A 23,807-nucleotide genomic window follows, 5' to 3' on the forward strand; every position below is an offset into this window, starting at 1 on the left:
ACATGGTTTGTGCGGCGATCAGCAAAGTGTCCGGGTGGAGCCAAGACCTGCTAAGCTTGTTTTCCGGAAAGCTTGATCCGCGCAAATAATCCGACGCGGTCGGGGACATTCTTTTCCTTACAGTGCCATAGTCCACGCACCAAACTGGGGAAGAATAACCTCTGATATCTGGCATACATTTTTCATTTCACGATCCATCACAAGAAATACTCACGAACAGTACATTCAAATTACAACGCAGCAGGCGAAAGGAAGCCGGTCCACTACTTCTGCCGAAGCCTAACTCAAAAATGTCTCGTGACTATTCGCTGGCATGATCTGTCTTGGAGAGTGCACCGTCGCCACTAAGACTGACACGTAGTATGTGATGAGATGGAATAAGCAGCATAGGAAGATTTCCCGTAGGATTTGCGAAGCAGACGAATCAGTGGTTATGGGAGCTGCGAAAGACTATTGTAGATGTGTTGTATTTTTGAGAGAAAGAAAGGGGATTTCAACTAAATTATGAATATCATAATACTTTTTTTTGGCCCCGCTATTAACTTGCTTCTGTGAATAATGCACACAAATCCAGGAGTTGCTTATGCTGCTTATGATAGTCATCAAGGGTCTGATATTTTCTACTGTCATTCCTTTCAGTTGATCGCTTGACAAAGTCATAGTCGGACTAGAGTTTCGTCTTCCATGAACCCTTCGCCCGCTGCCATAGCATGCGAAAGGGCACGTTAGATGACACTTACACGTAAATCGAACTTGAAAATTACCAAATTTAGGTAAGACTTGGGAGTCTTAGAACCACAAGTCCCGTTAACTACGATAACCGGTGCCACATTGATTTCGAGAAGACCGATCGCACTTCTCACCATCAATACAAGCGCCGGCTTACGCAGCTTGTTTAACATGTTCACCCTTTGTTTTTCCTGGTGCGCTTCATCATGCTACCGGCAATTTTGGGCGTCATGGGTGGCTTCGCTGCCGTTGCCGTCGGCATGTTCGTTGGCCGGATTCTGAGTTTCCTTTGGAGATGTTACGGCGGCTTCAACACACATGACCAGACTGCTTCCCAAAAAATGTTGACGCCTGCGAGAGGCAGGACTTGATAACGAACTCCTCAGAGAAGTACTCCCCAAATGCATAAATCGTCGCAGAGCTGGGGAGGAGGGGCGGGCGGGGGAGGGTATCAACGACTATTAAAGAACTCTATTTTCGATGAAATCGAAGGTCATCTTCCATTCTTGATTTGAAGTTGGTTTTCCCTTTGCCTGAGATCCTCATCCATGGCAATGTCCACAGGTAGGGCATATTGATGGCGAAGATGAGCGGTTTGAACGCATGAATGGTGGTCCAGTTCAAAATCACTATTCTGGAAATGCACCTCCCCGTGGGTTAATGTTCGTGAAAGTGAACCAGTGACTTTAAGGACATTTGGCGCTCGAGATTGTATGTTGGGTATCTTATCTATAACACGGACGCTGAAGTAGCTGAGAATCGACGCTCGGTCCTATTCTGTAAATCTATTTTGGAATAGTCCAGACCCATGTACACTAAGCAAGAATACACATGATGGTATGTCTGGTGAATGGTACTAGATCTGTTATCCAAGAAAACTTGGCCACAAACACAGAATACTGTCTTGAGACTGGTTCTATCGCTCTGGGTTTTTAACATGGTGAATGAAGATAGGCGGAAGACAAAGAGGGCGACTAATTCCCACTACACGCTTAAATAGCATAGCTCAAAACTTGTTCATGACCACAGATCGCTCACCTCTTCTGCGCCATCGTATCCCAGCCAGGCACGATAGAGCCTCTCAGCGAAGGATGAGCGGTTCTTCAATGTGCGCCACTTAAAATATGTGTACTGGAGGATGTCATCGCATAACTTATGACCCCACGCACTATCGAGGTCCCTATTGATCTCCCTGGTTTGTCTGAATTAGCGCGACGATCCAGCTCTTCTATATCCCACGCCCGCTTACGATAAACCGGCTGTGGAACTTGAATAGCTTTGAGGCTGTTCGCATTGAATTGGGATACTGCCCAACTTCACCGCATCCTTGCCTCAGCCTCTATGATATCTAGATCCATAGCTTCATCTCTAGAATCAATCATCTATCATATCTCTCATCATTCATCTTCCATCTTCACAGAAGCTATAATACATCGCCTATGAGATAGGCATTATTTCAGATGAGAGACCCTAATCCCTTGTATGCCTAGTCCTTGTGCATGACACGTAAAAGCCGCGTCGAGAGTCGTGACACTGCGCTAACGGTCGCGCGTCGCGGTGTATGTATCTGCTGTTAGAAATGGTAGATTTCTTGGCCCTATGGCCAATTCACTCCAGCAGGATTAAATTGTGGGAGCTAGGTGATCAGATCGGCTTCTACGCCAACGCCCCAGTCACCGTCGTCATCTGGATTTGCCACTGGAGGCGTAGGGCGTGTCTTCTAAGGTCAATGTCTTCGGCAGGCCGAGGACCCCAACCGCTATTTCGTTTTACTATATCCGGGTTCACCTTCGTAGCGAACTCTTCCTATATGCCATGAATTGCTGGGATATATAGGAATATGACTTTCGCTCCCAGAGGTGTTTTCTGGGTTGGCGCCGCGCGAAGTCGGTGGCTTGGGTCACTAGCCGATACAGGTGGCCAGTTTAACGAGCGTCTATCTCAAATTGCCACATGTAGTCGTATTGTGGATGAAGTCGTGAAAAAGCTGGACTGGCTGGTAATACAGCAAAAACGCGCTGATCAAATTGTGAGAAGCTGAATCTTGATGGACTTGTATAATGAACAAACTCATGGACTGATTTTGGGATAACATGCCTCTAGTATCTTCGTGTTGAAAAAGACGGCGAGCTCGCCCAATTCTCGAGGCGGATGCTCTGCCTTGGATTTGTCCATGGCAACGGTGGTTCCATGGAGTTTGGCAATTCAGTGTCTTTGCAATCCACCAAAAGAACGACCTCATATTCACCGCCAGAATGGAGAGCCAGCTCCATGATCATAGCTCGAATGAAATGTAGGTCGTCATCCATACATCGCTTGCTCAGCCAAGTGCGCATGATGACAGCTGTCCGCGGTTGAATCCCCAGCTCGGGGTCGCTGAGATTGAACCCGTCACACATACCCGTATCCCATTGCTTGTCAAGAGTCGATATTCTCTGCTGCGGCAGGGTGCTAATTGGTGTGCTAAACCGGAAGAGGTTGAGGGAGAGCCCGTGGTGCCCCTGCCATGACGCGGCGAGCAGCCGCAGCAGAAGAATAAATACCACTGCCGTGATAAGGAACTGCCGCCTTGGAGCGCAAAATCTCCTGCGTGGGACCCGAACAGAATCCATTATCCTTCCATGCTGGCTCGTAGGAGTGAATTACTAGGAGCGTTATACCAGTCGACCAGGGGAAAGGTCGACTGACTGGGTATTGCGCAATGGCTGAGGTTTCGGAGTTGCGCGTGGGGACCCCTAAAGCTTAGCCGTCTCCACCAGGCACCGAAATTCGGGAGGCGGGTTTGGATGCCTCATGGCTAGCATCGTCTAGGCGGTTGCCTATTTTGACATCCCGCCTTTGAACTTCATTGAAGTTTTAGCGCAGTTGGTTCCCGCTCCCATATAATAAAACATAGGGTATAGTATTGCAAAGTCAAATTAATACAGAGGCAAGAAAGTCTAGAAAACTAGCACGTCCGCTGAAAAATAAAAACCTGGCTAAACCCTCTCTCGTAGACGCATTCCTATATAAACATCTGCTGGGCTTATGTAAAGAAGAAATGCCGTTGTGGTTGATAGCCAATGGTGGAGTGGTAGAAGCAAATTGTTTCACGAAGGGTGCTTTTCGGATTTGTGGCACGTGCGTAAAGTACTTGGAAGTGTCGTGGCGAGCGAGTCTATGCAAGTCAAAAGCGATAGTAGGTCCGTCAAGCCGAAGATAATCGTGCTATGGTGCTTCAACGTCCATTCAGCAAAAGAAGCCAAGGACACGGTGAATCGGTGAGTCTCCAATGAACCCCCATACTGAGCGGAAACAAAGCTGGAATGGCGGCAGTGAGTACGTAGGGTCGTCCAAATGATCCACAAATGTCGCGCTACCCTGGATTGGATACGAAAAACGTAAGGGTATGCTACTGGTCATACCCATGTGTGCATTGGGGGGAACAGTGCTGATTGATCGGAGATCACACTGAGCAAGGCATCCAAGGGGTGCCTGTCGGGGTCGTTCACCGTTAATATTTATGGGGACAGAGGAAGTTATCGGCGGTGAATTGTTATCCACGTCCAGCTGAGTGTCTTGTACAACTTGGAGATCATTCTCATAGTTACCACTATCCAAGTAGATTGAGTAACCGTCGCGCTCATGACCGTCTGACACATTCACAGACATGATATTTTCCTGCAGATCTCGTGGGATGAAGTCGTCATCCAACATGTCGATCATCTGGAGGTTAATGGTTAAAATGCGATAACCTTGAAGGTATTGGAGTCGCAATGACCCTATAATACAGGGCCACGTCCTCGCAGCTAAATGGCTTCATCCACAGTACACGAATTCTATGTAATCACTGCTGACGCGGTCTTCCTAGTTCCAGTAATGGGACTATGTTGTTGCATACTTTCAGTTTGCTAATATATCAGTCCATATGCTCTTATTAGCTATATTTTGTTTTGTTTCCCGATGGTCTGTCTTCCCCCGGTCACTGAGGGTGAAGATCTTGGCGATCATCCGCAGCCATTTCGCTAGCGCGTTCCTGAATCAACCCTGTATTTGATCATTCGATCGACTTACGACGGCAATAGCTCAGAGTCAAAGTGGGCTTCTGAAGAATGTTGCCACCAAGGGATTCCGTTCGCCAAAAATGAGCAAAATTTGCAGCTCGCGTTCCCTATGCATTATGAAAGCGAAGAACGTAAGCGCTCTGGACGTAAGACAAAAAAGGCGCAGTACGACAGAAATGGCGCAGTAGGGTTGACAGGGGCAGATGCACTATCGCCTCTGTTTCTCTGTTACCCCTATAACGTGCATCCCGTTATGTACAGGGATTTTCCCTTTTTATTCTCAACCTAGAAGTGTCAAGTTCGGTATTTAGGCAATTCCACAGCACTTCATTTGCGAGTATTTATATTTTCCATTCGGTGTATGGTTTCCCAACGTTTAGATATTTTCTCCTATTTGATTTCAAATTGCGGGACAGCATCAAGCGCGAGAGTATATAAATAAGTCAGTGTTACGTCCATACCCACTAGTTCTCGGCGTCAGGGAACATTATAAGCTCACAAGTGGCACAGATCTCATCAGGATATGTCAAAACCTAACTCTACTGAAGCTTTGCCTGGGCCAGCTCCCTCATCACACCCTGAGGCATCATATCACATCCTGTCTAACAAGCAAAAATGGAATCTTGTCATCTTCGTCTCGTTGGCGGCCTCGTTCTCGCCGCTGTCTTCGAATATATATTTCCCCGCGATTGACACCATATCTAAGGATCTAGGAGTAAATGCGTCCCTTATAGCCCTTACTATCACGGTATATATGGTGGTTCAGGGTATTGCTCCCTCTCTCCTAGGTGCCATCTTGGATGCTTGCGGCCGTCGCCTCACGTTTACAATAACACTCACCATTTATACTGTGGCCAACCTCGCCCTGGCGTTCACTTCTAACTATCCAATGTTGATGGTACTTCGTGGCCTTCAGGCGGCAGGACCTGCAGCGACTATTAGCATTAGTGCTGGTGTCGTTGCTGATATTGCTTGCCCAGAAGAACGCGGTCGTTTCATAGGGACAAATGCTGGCGTTCGGTATGTAAAGAGAAAGCACCCCTCCCTAGAGGAATACCACCCATTAATATTTCAACAGCATGACGGGTCAAGCAATTGGCCCAATCATTGGAGGCGTGTTGGATAGCCTATGGGGCTTTCGAAGCATATTTTGGCTGCTTTTCATCCTAAGCGTGATTGTCCTTGGCGCGCTCCTAATTTTCCTTCCGGAAACACAGCGTAGCATAGCAGGCAACGGCACCACCGTTGTCTCTGGTTTCCAGAAGCCATTTATTTATTATATCAGAGCCCCATCATTCTAGAAAAACAATGCTGGAACGAGCAGTCCCTCGAAGCCTCCAGCACCACTATCATTCAAGAAAGCGCTCAGTCCTCTTGCCTACCTCCTTGAAAAGGACATCGCCGTGCTTTTGGCCTGGGGCGCTGTGGCTTATACAGCATGGAACATGGTGGCATCTTCTACCACAACAATGCTGCTGCTCGGCTTTCCTTTTCTTGCACAATGGCAGATTGGGCTATGTTTCCTCCCAAACGGGCTAGGCTGCATCTTAGGCTCGCTCAGTACCGGCTGGATTCTGGACCAGAGCTTCACTCGGGCCCTGGTGCGATACAAGGAGGAACACGGCATCCCTCCGGAAGAACGTTTTGTTCATAGACGCGACTTCTCCTATGTGCGGGCCCGTCTACGCCTCATGCCTATCTTTAGCATTGTTCTCGTGATCTCTTTGGCGCTTTACGGACCAAGTTTTGAGTTCAATGACTTACGGCAACGGTTTGGTCCAAATTTAGCCGCCCCACTTATTCTTCAATTTCTGATTGCCTTCTCGGCCACTGCTATATTGAACATCAACTCAACTGTGCTGATTGATTGCTTCCCGGAGCGACCTGCGAGTGCGACAGCGCTCAACAACTTGTGCCGATGTCTACTGGGGGCGGTGGGAGTAAGCGTCATCCAGCCATTGATTGGTACCACAAAGGCGATGATAGCGTTCTTCATTGTGAGCGGTGTCGTGTTTCTGTTCACTCCACTGATTTGGGTGGATGGAAATGGGGGGAGAGGTGGAGGCAAGAAAGAGAAGAGAAAATGGCTCAAGATCAAGGCGAGCTCTAGACTCTCCACGGTTCAATCTCTGTGCGAAGCTTTATAGACGCGAGACGTCTTGAAATAGAGAATTCGTTGTACGTGGAAAAGATGTGTGATAATTACATAAACTATCTGCAGTAACGTAATTCACCACCGAGTGAATCACCGCAGAACACGATATTAAATGTTGCTTTTTACAATTCTATATCTCAATGATCGGGGATCGGAGAAGAAGACATCAAGATTAGTTGAAGTGATTCCGTTGATCAATTTGAATTCCCATCGTGAGCATCAGGGCCCAGCCACGTGCGTCGGGGCAGTCTATAAAGAAGACCAGCACTTGATTGGAAATAGGTTATCTTCCACCTGGTGAATATTTTTCTTAGCCTGCTGAACGCGATGGAGGCCTCGAAACCTATCCCGGACCAAAACAAAGAAGCCCCGCAGTTGAATGAAGTGCCGCCCCAGAGCGATGAAGCTGAGCCACAGCCCCCTTCCGACCCCAAACCTTGCCTGGTATGTCAAGTTTGATACCCATTTGGACGCTCTGGCTGACCACTCCCTGATAGCAGGAGGCGACCCGGAAAGATGTCTTGGTAACCGAGCCATTTCAACCTGTATTGGAGGCGCCAGCAGATCTCGAACGCGACGATCCGCAACTCGCGTTTCAAGCAGCTGGGCTTGTGGGGCTCTATCGTCGTCTTCGGGCGTCATGCGTGTCTAAATACCTCGACTGCGAGAAACAACTGAAACCAATCAAACTTTGAGGGAGGCTAGCAATAACGAGAGGGACGGACTTCAACTTCGCCACGACGAGCAGTTATTCCGACTGCGTTTCTTTGACCAGGCTTTGAAATCGTCTCGGAAAACGACTGACTGGCATAACGGCGACATCAGCGTCTAAGCAACAGCCGAAGTTCTCTTCATAACCCTAGAAAGATCAGCACTCACCCTTATAAGCATAATACACTTCCTAGATCTAAAATTACCGACTGACACCCTCCTATTATCTTTAGATCCAATAATTAAATTCTGGGAGGCTTAGGTCTTACAGGAATCCGCCCGACGCACTATCCTATTAACATACTACTTCAAGCAAATTTACAAGCTCCTCCAAGGCAAAGCCTCCTGTACAACGCGATAGCAAGCTTAGTATCTTTGCTAACTATACGTAGTATCTGTCGGCTTATTTATGGAATGCACTAAGTGCGATCGACTTTGCGGTTACGTGGGCCGAACAGGAGCATTTCGTTGTGCATAATCTTGATTTCACATTTGCTTTGATGAAAGCACAGCCGGCCGATTTTGATATATCTGGAAGGATGCTTTTGGTCACGATTTTGGGCATGGATGAGGCTAGAGCTTGGTTCCATATTCGTGGGGCCATTATGTGATGCGATTCAAGCATAGTTGGACTAAGATTCTGATGAGTACCTGTGATGTACGCATATAAACCCAGTTATTCTATCTTGCCGACCTGGAAACTTTAAGTAGAAACGGCTAGCAGTTTGCTTACCCTTTTTACTAAATGTCTTTAGACTATCACTCCGATCAATGTAAGCATACAACTAGTCTGCGCCAAAACCCGCGAATGGGTTCTGTAATCAAACCCCAACCCAACCCAATGCGGGTTTTGGGTTCTGCACCTAGAATCTAACCACACCTAATAGGTTTCGAAACTAATAGTGAAACCCCGCAGATGACCCATTTCACCCATTTTTATGTAGATATAGGTCTTAGCATTCATAAAAAACCTTAACGATTATTTACAGGTAATCTTTAATATACTAAACATTACCTTTCCTAAGGCTATTATATTATATTGTATTAATGCATTATAGTATATGGCCTACATATAGCTCTATGACTAGTACATATACCTAACAAGGTAAGTGGGGTTATTTCCTATTGGTATACCACTTTTTCTAAGAGCTATTTTATTCGAAACCTCTAAATCTAGTATATATATATATTGAAACTGTTATAAACCCTGTTGTATATAATAATATCTATATATTCGAATATCATCTAGGATAATAGGGCTTTACGACCCTAGAATGTATGTATCTTTGCATAATCCATTTATAGGCTGAATAGTTTAGGTTGGGTTTTGGCGGGTTGGGTTGGGTTCCGCCCTCGACCCAAAACCCACGTGCGTGTTGAAGAATTGGACCTCAATACCTAACCCGCATGCGGGTTGGTGCGGGCTGGGTTTTGGGTTATGCAGGTTCTGGCGCAGGCTACTCAGGGGTGTCCCTGGCAATATCCTGAAATGCCCCTCATGTTATATAACCGCACCCACCGACGTCATCGCAGGTCTACCCGTGAAGGGTGATAGAGGCATGGCTGACTGGGCACGTTATAAAACCATCTTGTCATCGAGCAAAATATTAATTTCAACCTTTGACTTTAACAAAACCCAAAAAAAGGACCGGTTTCAACGATTTGCATTATCCCACGAGCTGCGACAATAGTCTTCAGAACCGTGGAAATGACTGGCCAGGATCAAGCGGCCAGGTATCGGTTAAAGGTGACCGCAGGTTCTTCATACGATCCAGCTACGCACCAACTCGTTCCAGTCAACGAAGACCGGTCTTTACGAATCGAGAACGAGCACGCCTGCGTGAGATTGTGTGTTCGCATCCAGGACTACACAGGTATAAGCTACAATCTCTTACCCTGTCGATATCTGAACACTAAAGAGCATGTAGGCTACCCAGACAACTCTCCCAAAACAAACCCCTATTTCACGCATCCCCTCCATACGAATGATCAATATTCCCTCTCCTTCGCAATTAATTTCAAAAAACCTGTCAATGGGGATTCTCTCCTCTTCGGCAACGACTTTGATCGTCCCATCCGGGATCGCCTACCATCTGGCTTCAAAACCGCCCTCCGCCTCGTGAAGTGGGCGATCGATCCTCGCTAGATGGAGATCCCTATGCCGACAAGCCATACTTGTATAGCCCCGGACTGGCCTCGTGGAACCACTTCCGAATCGGACCCGCAAATATGAAAGACCACGAGGTGCATGCATTACATCAAGAAGTTTTAGAGGAAGGCGCAGAAGGGGATGGTGTTGAGGCTCGAAAAGGCCTGGGTGTTCCGCTCCCTGGAGATGAAAGAAGGAAGTATTTCCGGGACGAACAGACACGGAAGGATTTTGTTTTTGAGCCGGGGAGAGTTTACTGGGTGGATTTTGGAAATCCTTATTTGGTCTTCAGTGGTATGTTTTCGCCTTGAGCCTGTTTTTTATTGCGTTGTGGAGGTATGCTGACATCGTGGTAGACTTTTCTCTACGTCTTCATGGTATCAATATCAATGTTCTCCGGCATATTGACGAGAATAACCATCATCTGCGATATGTGTTGAAGAACCGAGATACAGATGATATTTATCTGGTGTTGCTGTTCACCCTTGTTCTGCAGGAAACAGACAAGAAACCGGGACAGGAGAATTGAAATGCACAGGAGTATCAGAAGAGCAAGGAGGAATTTGACTGGAGCGATAGCGAAGCTAAGCAGTTTTGATGAGGAGCCGAAGCCATCAATTATCGAATAGGATCATATTAACCTACTTCGCATTTGTTTCTCAGTTTGGTAGAAAATCGCAGCTTTGAGCATTAGAAGTACCGTGTCGAGAATATCATCAGCTTCAAGTCTTTTTTTGTTTCCCTTCTAAGCTCACCCGTCGTCTTCAGCCCTTAGACCCTACCATTCCTCACTCATAGGGGTTGGTGGACTGCAATACATTCCACGTAGGGTTTGTACTTGACTAGAGGAGAAAACCGGCGCAAGTAAGTGTAATAGATGCTTTTTGAGCTAGAGTAGGCGGTATACTCGTAGATTAAAATAATTTTACTTCGGAATCAGATAAAGAAGCTTAGAGTTCCCAACGCGTATATTAAGTAATACGTACTTATAATAGCTAAGGCTCTAGCGATTATATATTAGGTTAGTAGTATCGACGGAAAGGGCGTCGAATTTAGTCTTACGCCGCCGTAGGGTAAGATTATTAAGGCTAATACAACCTTAAACGTACTGAGTGATTATTATACATAGGTGCTTAATTTTGACCTTTGTAGGGATATATCTATAGATAAAGCGGTGGTTTAATAAGCAGTTAAAGTCTTTTAGAAAGCAGAGCCATTTTTTCTGCGGCTAGTAACAGAAACTACACTATAGATTGAATTCCGAGAATAGTACCTACGGACTAGTGAGGAACCTCTTAAATATAGGTTCCTAAATAAGTTAAAGTGTAAACACCGAAAGACTCTATTATATCTATTTATAGAGCTATTTAAGAAAGAGGCAGAATGAGCCTAATAATGTTTACTGTAAAAAAATCAGAGCTCCGACTCACAGAGACTTAGCTAGCAGAACTAGTTGACGGTAACTACAAATATAGATCGATCTCTCGGTAGAGTATTACTATTTTATTTAGGTCTTAGGTAAGCTATGCCTTAGTCGCAAAACATAAAGGTTAAAAGAAGGGGTTTAAAGTGAAATTCATAAATTCATGGATTTTATAGCGATAGTAAACAAAACAGTGTATATATATTGGTATTCATATGTACTTTTGCAATATGGACTGACCGTACTATAACTTAGCTAAGCACTAGAGATACTAGAGGATTGGGGGGGGTTTGAGCTATCAAGAGATATATCAAAATAGTTAATAGAGGCACCCTTTCACGATCTCCCCCCTGGGTTACCGATTTGTATTGGCAGGAGTCAAGGTTGGGAGCCGGTGACCTCGAGCGAAGTAGCTTACCATACCCTCCAATTCATCTTCTTATTTCTGACTTCATCGAGAATCCCAAGTTCGATCAGAATGAACGCACTCTCAGCCTAGTTGGCTCTACTGTGAAGTCCTGCCGACGAGACTCATGATTCACGGTCCCGCATCATGATGGCTTGCTCGGTGGAAATCAGGATACAGTAGAGGCAAATTTTTTTGATCAGTCGGGACAGTGGGATGAATACCAGGTTATGGCGAACGCTATAGTGTATTATATGGCGCTACTCTTTGTGTAGCTCGAAAGAAGGAGGTTATGCCGATTCATATCTAGCACTATCATGTGCTACATCCATCACAGTTGACTTTTAACATCTAACGTCAAGTGCCATAGCCATTCAAAATAGAAGTATTTGTTGCAAATAGTTGTAAGATAAAAGCACTTCATAGCATTATGCACCTGGCAAGTCCGCTATAGAACCGATATCCTAACGGTTTGATTTTTGGTGTAGAACACTTGCCCCCTGGCCCGGCACTCATCAGGGCTTACAGATATACAATTCTGTGAGTCTTTCACTGACTCGATACATCATATTTAGGGCTGATCATAGACAGTTCGCTTGTCGCACAAATCTGTAAGCGAGCAGCCGAGGCACAATCCAAGCTCGTGGGGCCACACTGTGCCCCCACATCTGTCTTCGCGCCTGGTCTAGATCTAAGTACGTGGGTATGTTTCCGAGCCTAGTAGATCGATGGATATGTATTGGTGGGAAGCAAGACCGGATGTATTTGAACAAGGGAAAAAAAGAATAAAAGGGAGAGTCCGTGTCTGATATCAAGATGAAAGAAGTAGACATGTCGATGCCTGGGAAACCAGGCTTCTTCGGGGGTTTTGAACTTTTTATCTCGTCACCTATATTGAACAGTTTAAGAAAAACAGAAATAAATGGTTTCTTACATTTTTGCTATGAACCGATGACTCATGTTTTGTAGAATACCATAGCATTATACCCCGAATCTTCACCGGTCAGCTCGCGCGTTAAGCACTGGAATCACGAGGGTGCGGAACTCGGGCCGCCATATGTGCGTTGTTCCCCTTGCACCATGCAGGAACGCTAAAGGGATTGAAGGTGGGTCAACACGAAGTCTGCAGCGGGCTTATTACGATGGGCCGTTGGGGATGACAATCCGTTGAGAGAGAGCGTCAGTTCAGGCGCTAACGTTAGGCACCGCGTACTTGATGGTGCGTTCTGGGATTTGATCGGGAGTTCTCGGCTGTTTTGCATGGCGTGAATGCTCTAGAATCTGAATTACATGTGTAAAGTACTTTAGTACTTGCAGGGACTTGCAGACATAATGACATGGTGAATCAGAGTCCAGAATCAGGATTGGAAACAGTATCAGATCTAATATGCATTTTGTGTACAAGCAGCTTGGTCACCACACGGTTAGGCGGATGAGAGAGTTATATACAACATGAGAATGAAGACAGGAAGACGTGCTTTTTGTCTTGAGAAACAAGTCTATAGGATACAGCGGTTTCATGCAGGGGTATATTGTGAAACAAGGAACGGACGGGCTTTCACCCAGCCTGAGATTCGAGTCTTCCGAGGGAGAAACTCGAATCCAGGGAACAAGACTCATGAGAAAGACACATGACTCAAGTTGGATAGACGAAGGAAAGGCATGATCGGGAGCGAGAGCAGTAGTCGCCCGGATCGTAAGGTCGTAAAGAGTCATCAAAAGCGGCAAGAGAGACATCAGTCGTAAAAGCGGACTACAGCCAGATAGAATATCCGGGACAGTCGCGCCAAGTCTATGGTCATTATCGTAGACTGCTCGGAAGCAGGACAAAAAGGAAAAATATCGAAGCGATGGTGAGCGCTCAAGAGCGGGAGACGAGATCTTGGAAGAAGCGGAAGAGATTGCGCTTCTTCATTGGGGTTGATCGGCACGTGCCGGCGATGTCAGTCGCGGGAGCGACGCTCATCGGCCCAACAATATCTTCGTCTCCCATTTCGGGGAACTTGGCGTTGTCGTGCAGGCCTGGGATGCAGACTTGCTCGCGGGGACGGAGATTAGATTGAGTCAGGGTGAGGGCTACACCGTCCACGGAGCCAAGTTGGCTGAGCATGGACTCGTGTTCCCCTCTCCACTGGTCGTTGATGCATTCCCACTTCTCGCCGGTGAGCTTGTAGATGTTGGAGGTGACGCCATAGTGCTCGCCCGTGCGCACGAGGTGCTTGGCAAAGTTGCAGCGCGCAACATCCCAGTCCGCACGCAGCTGGTGGAAATGGTCAATATCGCAGGCCACAGGTCGGTAGGGTTCGGGCTGAATGGTGAAATTGGCGTGGCCCAACTTGCTAGCCCATTCGTCATTGGGATCCGAGAGAACAAATGGGGCGGAATCACCCGAAACCGTTCGGCAAGTATTGGTACGAGGCCGAGAAAACGACGCAACCGATGGCTTTGACGAGAGTGGCGGCGAAGGAACCCCAGCGAAACCATGAAATGATGTCATATAGTGCTGGTCGGACTGGCTCACATCCGCAACGGAGGGAGACTGCAAAGGAGACTGAACTCGCGACGCGGCCAGGCTTGTCGGGTCGTCGCCCAGAAGAGGCGGGAGAAGCGGAGTGGTTGCTTGCAAGGCGTCATTGTCGTCCTCGCTCAGACTATTGGCCCGGGTAATATCGATAGGGCGCACATTGGAATCGCTCATGCGCTCCTCGAAGATCGTCCGCGCTGGGGACGGGGAATATAAGAATCGACGCGCGACGCACTGATGGGCCTGGCGATAGGGCTTGCCAGAGCGGAGGAAGCCGCCGAATTAGCTCGCGATCGCAAATCATCTGGGAATCCGTCACGCTCGGGGCTTCCCGATGCATGTCTGCGATTCCATCGAGTTGACATAGTCGAGATATGCGAATTGATACGCGAGACCCCCTTCATTGACGCGCTATCTGAGCGGCGCTTGGTTGCAGGGAAGTCAACGCAGCTGTCGCTGAGATCATAGCTATCAGAGGGGTCCATCAGGAAGCACGATTCATCGGCAAAGTCAAAATGTTCTTTGCATATAGTTAGCCACGAAACCTGTTTTGTGAGTCATAAGGGGACACATACGAAAGTATTGATCTTCGAATGAGTCGCGAACAATGGGCTCCTCCTTGACCCCGGTCAAGTGACTCCTGCTCGGGCTGTCCATCGAGTTGCCCAGCGGACCAGATGAAACCAGCGAGGAAACGGAGCTGGAGACCCGATTATGACCAAGGACGGAGAAGAGGGAGATAGCGGGAGAAGCGGGCGCAGAGGTATTGAGAGTTAATGACATTTCGAGAGAGTCTCGTTGCGCATCATTGAAAGGTGATTTACGCATGGCGCGGGCGAGGCCGTCGGGCGTCGCTGGTGTCGAGAAGGTAGGTTGCTAAGCATTGGAGGGAAAGGAACGGGTGGACCAAGCACTCAATATAGAGCGCGTGAAGAAGGTCAGAGTCACACCCTTTCGACGTGGCGGTGTGATTTTGGAGGAAAGGAAGGCAAAAAGGACGAAGGTCCAATGGAAGAAGGAAAGGAACAGCGCAGACGTGGGCCAAACACTGCCAGCTGGCTGGGCAGGAAGAACGGCGATGCGAAATCGGCAAACGGGCCGGTGATAATGTGCCCGCAGGGTGATCCCCGTCACACGAAAACTGTCGAGAAGTCGAGAGTTGTCGACTGGAGGTGTCTCGCGGGAAGTGGGAAGGTGAGGAGAGGATCTCTGAATCAAAGAAAGGGCCCAAAAGGCTGAGACCTGGGGACTAAGACGCTAGAGCCCCAGAAAACCAGAGAAAAAAAGGAAGACGCTAAGAAGCCTAAAGAAGACAAGATCAGAACAATCACCAAAAGTCTCAAATTCTCTACACGCGACAGTCCCTCGGGCGCATTTCCCAAACATAAAAACTGCCTCCGCCGGGTTCCGGTGGTTCACAGGCTCGCCCCATGGTTCCGTCGCTGCAATTTGTTCCATTTCCTTTCTACGGGACTTCTACTCGTTTCCTCCTTCAAAACACGGTTCCCCAGGTACCTCGACCCTGTCATCCCCAACGGCTACACAGATGTAGTGTATCTTGTGCTACCCAAATCGTAACAGGAAATGAAAATGCCCCGAACCCTGTTGGCATCGATATCACTTAGGGTCCAGGGTCGAATTTTTCAGACCGGTGCGAGAGACGTGTGCGAGATCGGCGGCATCTAGACTCTGCCGGTGGAGCACCGTCGGACCGTTATGATGCCATTTTGACCCATCCAGTTCCCATCCAGTCCCTTGTTTTTGAGCTCTCTGCCCACTCTCGTTTGGTTTGTGATGACCGGCCCCTCCCACAAAAGACACCCGCCCGATAATTCCGGGCTGACCTGCGTCGCACAGCGTCGAGCAAAGGATAGTAAGAACCTTAGTCCGAAGTCGCTCGGTCGCACAGTCTTCTCCGACTCTCACAGAGTCGGACCTGTAATCCAGGCCGAGGGGAAGGCTTCGGGGTGGCCCGGTTTGTCCAAGTAGCGTCTCGCACGATAACACTCAACCACTCAAATGAACCCGGTCGGCCACGGCAGAGCGCTAGAAGAGAAAGAAAAACGACGTCAGATCCACATGGTCGGGGACTCGGAGATCATCATGGTTGGCGGGTACCTTGGGATGAACAATGGAGTGGGAAAATTTGGTTGATGGCAAAGGGGCGAGAACCGCTCGGCTGTGGGTTTCGGCGCCGCTGCCACTTTGGTTCCGCGGGTTCTGCTTACCGTTTGGGTGTCGCTCGGTTGCGGTCCCGGTACGTCAGTATAGTGCCTACGCAACACGACGGGTCAATTTCCTGTTCGTTGCCTTCATGTCGCATTGATCTCTTCGTCTATTTTTGCTTCTTCTCTCGTTAGGATGAGAATATCCACCAATGACGTTGTCAGACCCTGCGGATCCAGTGACTGCATTTAATCGCTACCGAGCAGTAAGCTGTGACGATCGGTGAGAAAACCGATGGAAACCCAATCGTGTGGGCCATTCAGAACCAGAAGGCAGGCGGTCCCTATTTGCTCGAATTATATACTGCAGATCTATTTTTTTGACAGTGGCAATGTCACTCTATAGATGATAATGGTCCTAGTTCAAGGCGAAATTTTGTCCTTGGTCTCTAATGTTCGTACCTTGCATCTGCCTCAACCTTGGCTTGAAGGATCTTGCTCGATATGAACTGCAGCTGATGCATCGAAGTGCTGACCACGTGCAGCTCGAGCCTTCCGCGGTTCCTCGCCACGATAATTGACCTTGGCACTAAGGCCCCCGTCGGCACCACATACCATCATTGTAACGAGTAAATGTACCTTGGGAAGGTAGACACGCACCGTTGCAATCCACTGCCGGAGAACGTTCGGCAAATGCAGGGGCTTACTGGCTGTACTGGGCTACATCTCGCTCCATGGATACATCCTACTTCTTGGCCACCTGTTCCGTAGTCCTATGTTCCCTAAGCGATGCTCCCGCACGTGCGTCTGAGATGTACTCGTCAAGGTTAGTTGATAAGTTAATTCGTTTCCTGGCTAAGAAGTGACACCTGTTAGTCATTTGCTGTAGTAGAGACTTCGTGCCTCTTAGAAGCCATCTCCGGTATACCATACAGGGATCTGGAGATCATGCGAAAAAAAATCAGATGAAACTATCTCGAGATCTGGATCATTCGTGGCAGAGAACTTCGTAGACTTTATGTGACCATGATTCATCAATCTCCGGAAGATCATTTGCTCATGAAGTGATAGAATTGTGTGCATACTTCTACTGTAGCTTTTTACAAATCTGATCTGTCGGGGAATACTGCCGCATCTCTCATTGTTGACTTATGCATCGCAGCGCAAGGTTCCCTGCTCTTTTCATACTGCCTCTGTTGATTCTATCTGAGGTCGCCAGACCACCTACCATCTGAAGCTGCGTCGTGCCGGCATGTTGTCCTGACGGAGACCGGTCAAGCCCTAAGACTCATGATCTATCAATGTTTCCGATTGTGAACATTCACCCATGAATGGCGGAATCATCTTTTGGACAGTGCATGTACAGCTGCATCATTTAGCAAAGTTTGATCAGATCTTCACTTTCGAGGATGCAAACCTACGATCTCGATCCCGCCGACTTGAGAAAATTCGTCTTCCATTCTCACATGTTCCACTTCATACGTCTCACCTCGAGTATTCTGTTTTCCAGAATTCTTTTCACTGGCTAGGTCTCACGTCCAGTATGAGACCATATGTGTATTTCCTAGTCCATAGTCAATAACACACATGCAAAATATTCCGCGCCAAGACTCTGAATGCTACCGATGTGTATCGATCGAGACATGCAGGTGGCACAAAAAGATCCTCTTGCCTATGGGTAGCCAAGATCTACACTCATTCAGAGCCCCGATGGAAAGAAAGATGCGATAGGCGTACTCTCACGCGGGGTATGTTGAGGGGCAAGTGACGAGGGGTTTGCAGGTGCAACTCACCTTCACATGCCATTGCTCCCCTCAGCCAGGGGCTGTATACGACAATCAGTCGAGATCACAATACCTTGCGAGAGTCGCACGAGCACAATTGAAGGTAAATAAAGCGATCAATGCAACGCACGATATTCTTTTACGCAAGGGCGCAGTGCCACAAGCTACAAGAAATACATTTTCGGATAGATTAAAAAAGTCATGAATGAACACAAAGATACAATGAGCGCCAGTCACCGCTCTCGGCCATGTCTCAATCTCTTACGAATCCATATCAAGCCTGCGGCTTGACAGCAGGCATTAAAGCGCCCTCAGGAGGCGAGTTTCTACTCTTAAAATCATCTGCCATCTGCTCAAAGGTCACCCACTCGACGCCCTCATGACTATTGATATACTCGATAATCCTGCATCACGTTAGCATACGGTTCTCTATACGATTCTCCATATCGGGAGCGACTGTCTTACCTCTCATGCATAAGTAACACATGGGGACGGCCAGAGACATCCGGATGAATTGTCATGGGGAAAACAAACTCATCATACTCCCTGTAGAAGTAATCGAAATGATCCTACCCACTATTAGCACCGGGCCCAAGTCCAGCATAGACCGCACTGTAGAGAGTATAGAGTTGAACACCAACCTTCCAAATATCCTCCACATCCCTCGGGTTAACCCATCCATGACTATTGGCCGAATTCTTGATAAACATCATCGGTGGCAAATCATCAATATACCAACTCCCCGGAATCTCCACCAATCCGGTATCCCGTCCCCTAACCAGCGGCTTCATCCAAGTCTCCGCCTTCTGCTCATAATTAATTTTCGTCCACGAATCCCCGGTCCTCAACCAATACATCTGACAATCATGATGCGACATGGAATGATCGTACTCGATTCCATATGCGAGCAGAAGCTCGACCATCTCAGCACTGGCCTCCCACCACGGTGCGACGATGCCGCGGGGCGGCTTGCCCGTGAAATCTTTGAGCAGGTGATAGGTTTTATCGAGGATGTCGCGCTGCTGTTCTTTTGACATTGCGGCGGGATTCTCGTGGCTGTAGCCGTGGAGGCCGATCTCATGGCCTGCGTCGCGGACCATGGCGCATTCTTCGGGGAAGGTCTCTAGTGAGTGGCCGGGGATGAACCAGGTGGTTTTGATATTGTATTTTTCGAACAGTTTCAGCAGGCGGGGTGTGCCATGGTGGCCAGCCCAGAGGCCTGAGGGTTGTGGGTTAGTGTTGGTAGACTGGAGGAGGGGGCGGAGGAGATGGTACCCCGACTGATGTCGCTGACGCTGTCTTCGCCGCCGTAGGAGCCTAGCCAGCCGGCAACTGCGTCGATGTCGACGCCGTAGCCGACGAGTACGCGTTTCTTGCCCATGTTTTTAGTGGAAGTACTGGTTGTTTGGGGATGTAAAGAGGGAACAATTGAGAAGGATAATTGGTAGCAGGGATCAGGCTGGATTTAAACAGAAACTTGATGAGGGGTAGAGGGGTAGAACTAGAGTTCGTCAATCATGATCTGTCGTATTCTTATCGAGTATCCCCCATCATTGTATGGAGCTCTATCAAGGGTGGGGGCGGAGAAGGCGCGCCTTGACATAAGGACGTCGAAGTCAAATACTAGATGGGAGAGGAGATGGGGGCGACATAGATATGCTGCTCAACTTGTGAAAGTGCTACAGAGTGTGTAGAAATGGAATTTAGCACAGTTTGCAGCGGGATTGTGTCAAAGTTACTGAACTTGAGGAAAGCGCAAGTCTGTGTTAAGTGGGTATTGGGCTCTATGGAATGCTTCTGTTTAACACGTGGTGTGGCTATACATCAAGCTCATGAGTTGAGCATTTAACTAGCACAATGCTTTTACTTAGATGCATTACCAAGCAAAATAAAAGATGCATAGACGGCGCGAAACAGAGAACTATTCACCCGCCGGGCTAGAAGCAATGCCAGCCATAGAAGCTAACAGGTCATGTCGACAAAGGGCTTCGGAAGAATGGGACGACTTCAGTCTCAAGCTTGAATGCATGTACCTGTGAATCCAGAAGCTATGACTTGAATCTACTGCCTCGGGCTCTAACATCGGTCAATAGCTCTCGAGGGTATAAGGTAGAGGGCAGGATGTAGAAAACTTGGAACAAGAGCCGATTTGTTGACTCTCATATCCAGAACTGTTCCCAAATCTTCTTGGCCTCTTCGGTGCCTTGAAACTGGAACTTGACTGGAATTATATCCTCAAACCCTTCGCCGAGGGTAGGTTCTTGGAAGCGACGACCGAAGTCACCAAATGCGATCCCTGGGAGGAATGTTCGTGATTCGGGATTCTGTTCATGGAGTCAAAAGATTTTTCAGGCTAATATTTCCGAGGTTAATAAATACTAACCATTTCCTTGTTTGATGCTCGAACGGCATTGTTATGCTTGCATAAATCTGGCGTGGAGATGAATTGAATACAACGAATGGGAACATTCAACTCCTTTGCGAGGGCGATCCAGTATCCTCGAGTCTCGATGCTGGCGTTCGTGTTATCTGCGGTGGGTCAGCAAGGTCAGAAGGAATTGGTACCCAACAAATGGCGATCGTGACTCACCGACTACCACAGACTTCTTGGCTTCGAGGTGCTCTCGAGCAACCTTAAGGCATTTCGGTCGCTGTGACGTGTCAGGGAGCTGGTCTAGTAGGGACGTAGGGGGGACTCACGGTCTTGAGGATATCTTGATTCACCCGTTCATACCCTAGTGGCTCCATATTATTCCAGTAGTATGATGACTTTCCGGCACCCGGGCTACCACAGAAGATGACCAGCTCTAGAGAATGCTTTCGGGTAAATTTAGCACCTAGGTTACACGTCAGCTTCCGCACTGAAGTGCACTGCTGCTCGATATGAGCCACATACGGGGTTCCTCTAGATCCATTTCCACGAAGGATTTGGGATTGAAAGTGCCGTTTGTCTGACCTGGGGCCTGCCCGAAGGAAAAATTCCTCGGGCGTATGGTACTTCAATCCAGCATTGCAAGCAAATCCTCTGCAAAGAACGTCAGACCTGCAATTGAAATGAACCAATTCGGAGGAGCGCTTACAGGTCGGCAGCAGAATGGTCACCTGGCCGCCCACCAGCATCACCAACAAAGAAGGATCCTTTCATGTCAATTCCCGTCACATCAAGATCGTAGTCATCTTGGAACTCTCGCCACATGCCCAGACGAGGCTTACGGTATTCGGCATCGGTTGTAGCGGCGTACACACTGATGGGAACTTGCAAATCATTCATCATAGCAGTTATCTTTTCCTTGAATGTGGTAAGACTCTTCGACTCGCCACTGCCAGCCTTGATATCCTTTTGAATGGCGATCTTTTTCTGGTTGGAGAATACAACCACTTGGAAGCTGCGAGCGGTTAGAGAGTCCTGTATTTCGTTGCGAATCTTTGGAGTATTACCCAGCGGAGTTGAGCTCTCGAAGCTTGCCTGGGACAACGTTGTTCCACCATTGCCAATCTGTCGCCGATCGAGGGAATGTATTCCCGGACTTTGTCTTGATCAATGTAGAGTCTAGATCGAATGCAGCGATTTTACGATCCTTGTCTGGCAGATTCGGAGCGTTGTTTTCTGGGGTGAATTTCCCAATAATCAAGCTGGTCCCGAGGATCCTCCATTTGATCGGTTCCGGTTTCTTTTGCGAGGCAGGGGTGAAGAAATTGGCGGCAGCTGTCTCTGCTCGCACACAATAAATCAGCATTGATCTCATTGTACCCATGAGGGTACTCACTGGTTATCGATGACTCGACCTTGCGCCGAAGCGGGGGCGGGGAGATAGGCCGAGTGGGGGAGGCTGTGCGCTTCATGTTCCCCGCGGACATTTTGAGGGCTCGATTGAGAGGAGACGTTTTGGCGGTGACTGGTTTTGGATCTCGATTCGGGTATCGCGCTGCGGGTGGACTATTGGAGGGAGCAGCCAGATGAGGTGACGCGCCGAAACGCGCTTTTGAGGTTCACGAAGTCACATGCTCGGCCGCCCAAATCGGTAGAATGGCAGCGACACTCGCCAAGGCGTAGGATACATATCCATAGCAATGAAAAGAACTACAGTCGCATGAGAAACTTTTTGAACTAAAGTTGTTGTTCATTTTTTCTATTATATTGTGGTCGCCGCCTTTTGTTATTGCTGTATGCTCATCAAACATCACTCCTGGAGGCTGCCTCTCCGGGTATCATGACAGCCGAAATAGAGTCTATTTGGCTCTGGTATCAAGAGAAAGGCGGTCAGCCTGCTCCAAACGAACCGCTGATTTGAGCTGTTCCCGCAGCCCAAACAAATGCTGAGAGGCCATCTTCATGGTCTCCTGATTACTCCCATCTTGGACATTGATGGATGCCTGCAGGACATAACTGCCGCTCTTCTCAAGCGGCGTCATCTCCTTCAAGACCGGAAGATGTCGGCGAGGTTCCCGATGCTCTTGCTCACCGGAAGGATAGTGCAGCACGCGGTGCAAGTAGATGACGATATCATTTTGAATGAACACGTCTCCCTCGACCACATATTCGGTCACAAAGCTAAAATACGACATAAGTCTTAAGGTATGATGATGACAGAACAGGCCACTAACCTATAGCCCCATGCATTCATGGATGGTATGATGTCGCCGCGCGGAAGTGAGGCGCTGGCCATCACCCGAGATGTGACCGCGGATCGAGTCCCCGCTTCGGGGATATCTCGAAACTCCAGCTTCCATGGCTGCTGCTCATAGTCATAGGTGGATGTTGTCTGGGCGTTTGGCTTAGAATCATTCATACCCTCCATCTGGGTATCGGGATCAGTCGGGGCCGGTGTGCTGAAATCCGATTCGGACACAGGGCCAACCACCTGAGTGTAGAACATGCCACCGTTCAACATCTTGTTGACACGCTGCAGATCACCGGATTGCTGAAGATCCTGGCTACCGCCGACGCGCGAAGTGACCAACCCAGGCTTGCGGTAGGCCTTGAAGATCAGCCGCCGCTCGACCGAGTGGCGAGGCTGCATGGCTGTGAGGCCAGCGAGCTGCTGAAGGAGCTCATGATGCTGGTGGACGGGGACCGAGGCGAAGAGTAGTAACTCGTGCATAGTGTGCCTGTGCCTGTGCTACCTTTGGTGCCTCAGGTGAGGTGATGCGGGAGAAGCCGGGATGTGTCTAGTGCCGGTCCAAGCTCCCAAGTGGCGCGATCCCGCCTTATCAATGAATTATGTGTAAGTATGTGTGTGCGTTATTGGGTAATAGCACCCAGAGTCCCCGTCGTGCTGTGGAATCGATTTTCCGGTTCCCCTGCAGCTAGACCCCTTGTCTAAACCTAAATCAACCTCGCGATATCAAATAGAAGAGAGTCAAGAGTCACAGAGTGAACTGAATGTGCGTTTGTCAGCGGATTGCGGGGGCGTAGCTCAAGTCGAAACCGTGGGGATCAGATCCAACGGTAGAACCCTATGAGGAGAGAGAATGCAGCCGACGTATGCTAGTGGATGACGGAGCTCCTTGAATTTGAAGCCTCCGGGGGGGGGGAACTTCACCGAATGCCTCAGTTGGGAAAGGATCGGGTAAGTCGGGGAAGGGGAAGTAATGCTTCACGGTGCGGGGGAATCTGTGAATGGTTGTGTTCGCGGCGCCGTGAGCCAATGTGAGGGCCGAAGGAAGCAGCACAAGCAGAGCACAATTACGGAACATGTGATCTCGCGACATTGCGTG

General features: G+C 48.5%; 8 protein-coding genes across 8 annotated transcripts; 2 read left to right on the forward strand and 6 right to left on the reverse strand.

The window, feature by feature from the left end:
* Nucleotides 1–1,746: 1,746 nt before the first annotated feature.
* On the reverse strand, nt 1,747–2,824 carry N7477_005655 (uncharacterized protein; the record flags this gene model as incomplete). The annotated part of the gene is given in 4 exon segments (XM_056967318.1): nt 1,747–1,917; nt 2,407–2,535; nt 2,575–2,669; nt 2,683–2,824. 4 exon segments carry the CDS (start codon nt 2,822–2,824, stop codon nt 1,747–1,749), a joined length of 537 nt encoding a protein of 178 aa, XP_056822072.1.
* Nucleotides 2,825–2,828: 4 nt separating this feature from the next.
* N7477_005656 (uncharacterized protein) lies at nt 2,829–4,425 on the reverse strand (the record flags this gene model as incomplete). Its single annotated transcript, XM_056967319.1, has 3 exons — nt 2,829–3,143; nt 3,199–3,464; nt 4,134–4,425. The coding sequence occupies 3 exons, from the start codon at nt 4,423–4,425 to the stop codon at nt 2,829–2,831; spliced, it is 873 nt and encodes a 290-aa protein (XP_056822073.1).
* An 870-nt stretch (nt 4,426–5,295) lies between these two features.
* On the forward strand, nt 5,296–7,622 carry N7477_005657 (uncharacterized protein; the record flags this gene model as incomplete). The annotated part of the gene is made up of 5 exons (XM_056967320.1): nt 5,296–5,792; nt 5,851–6,019; nt 6,074–6,903; nt 7,242–7,371; nt 7,425–7,622. The coding sequence occupies 5 exons, from the start codon at nt 5,296–5,298 to the stop codon at nt 7,620–7,622; spliced, it is 1,824 nt and encodes a 607-aa protein (XP_056822074.1).
* A 1,724-nt stretch (nt 7,623–9,346) lies between these two features.
* N7477_005658 (DUF1769 domain-containing protein) lies at nt 9,347–10,316 on the forward strand (the record flags this gene model as incomplete). Its single annotated transcript, XM_056967321.1, has 4 exons — nt 9,347–9,512; nt 9,567–9,762; nt 9,822–10,081; nt 10,144–10,316. 4 exons carry the CDS (start codon nt 9,347–9,349, stop codon nt 10,314–10,316), a joined length of 795 nt encoding a protein of 264 aa, XP_056822075.1.
* Nucleotides 10,317–13,477: 3,161 nt separating this feature from the next.
* On the reverse strand, nt 13,478–14,968 carry N7477_005659 (uncharacterized protein; the record flags this gene model as incomplete). The annotated part of the gene is made up of 3 exons (XM_056967322.1): nt 13,478–14,337; nt 14,376–14,660; nt 14,716–14,968. The coding sequence occupies 3 exons, from the start codon at nt 14,966–14,968 to the stop codon at nt 13,478–13,480; spliced, it is 1,398 nt and encodes a 465-aa protein (XP_056822076.1).
* A 3,395-nt stretch (nt 14,969–18,363) lies between these two features.
* Nucleotides 18,364–19,470, reverse strand: N7477_005660 (polysaccharide deacetylase family protein; the record flags this gene model as incomplete). The annotated part of the gene is made up of 4 exons (XM_056967323.1): nt 18,364–18,493; nt 18,555–18,658; nt 18,731–19,308; nt 19,365–19,470. 4 exons carry the CDS (start codon nt 19,468–19,470, stop codon nt 18,364–18,366), a joined length of 918 nt encoding a protein of 305 aa, XP_056822077.1.
* Nucleotides 19,471–20,248: 778 nt separating this feature from the next.
* N7477_005661 (putative DNA 3'-phosphatase Tpp1) lies at nt 20,249–21,947 on the reverse strand (the record flags this gene model as incomplete). The annotated part of the gene is made up of 7 exons (XM_056967324.1): nt 20,249–20,413; nt 20,473–20,618; nt 20,680–20,740; nt 20,790–21,114; nt 21,170–21,475; nt 21,528–21,801; nt 21,857–21,947. 7 exons carry the CDS (start codon nt 21,945–21,947, stop codon nt 20,249–20,251), a joined length of 1,368 nt encoding a protein of 455 aa, XP_056822078.1.
* A 372-nt stretch (nt 21,948–22,319) lies between these two features.
* N7477_005662 (mediator of RNA polymerase II transcription subunit 18) lies at nt 22,320–23,191 on the reverse strand (the record flags this gene model as incomplete). The annotated part of the gene is made up of 2 exons (XM_056967325.1): nt 22,320–22,641; nt 22,695–23,191. The coding sequence occupies 2 exons, from the start codon at nt 23,189–23,191 to the stop codon at nt 22,320–22,322; spliced, it is 819 nt and encodes a 272-aa protein (XP_056822079.1).
* Nucleotides 23,192–23,807: the final 616 nt, after the last annotated feature.

The sequence above is a fragment of the Penicillium maclennaniae genome, assembly GCF_028827695.1.
Source record: "Penicillium maclennaniae strain IBT 15551 chromosome Unknown utg000005l:1.0-2652337.0:1.0-2654196.0, whole genome shotgun sequence".
Classification (NCBI taxonomy): domain Eukaryota; kingdom Fungi; phylum Ascomycota; class Eurotiomycetes; order Eurotiales; family Aspergillaceae; genus Penicillium; species Penicillium maclennaniae.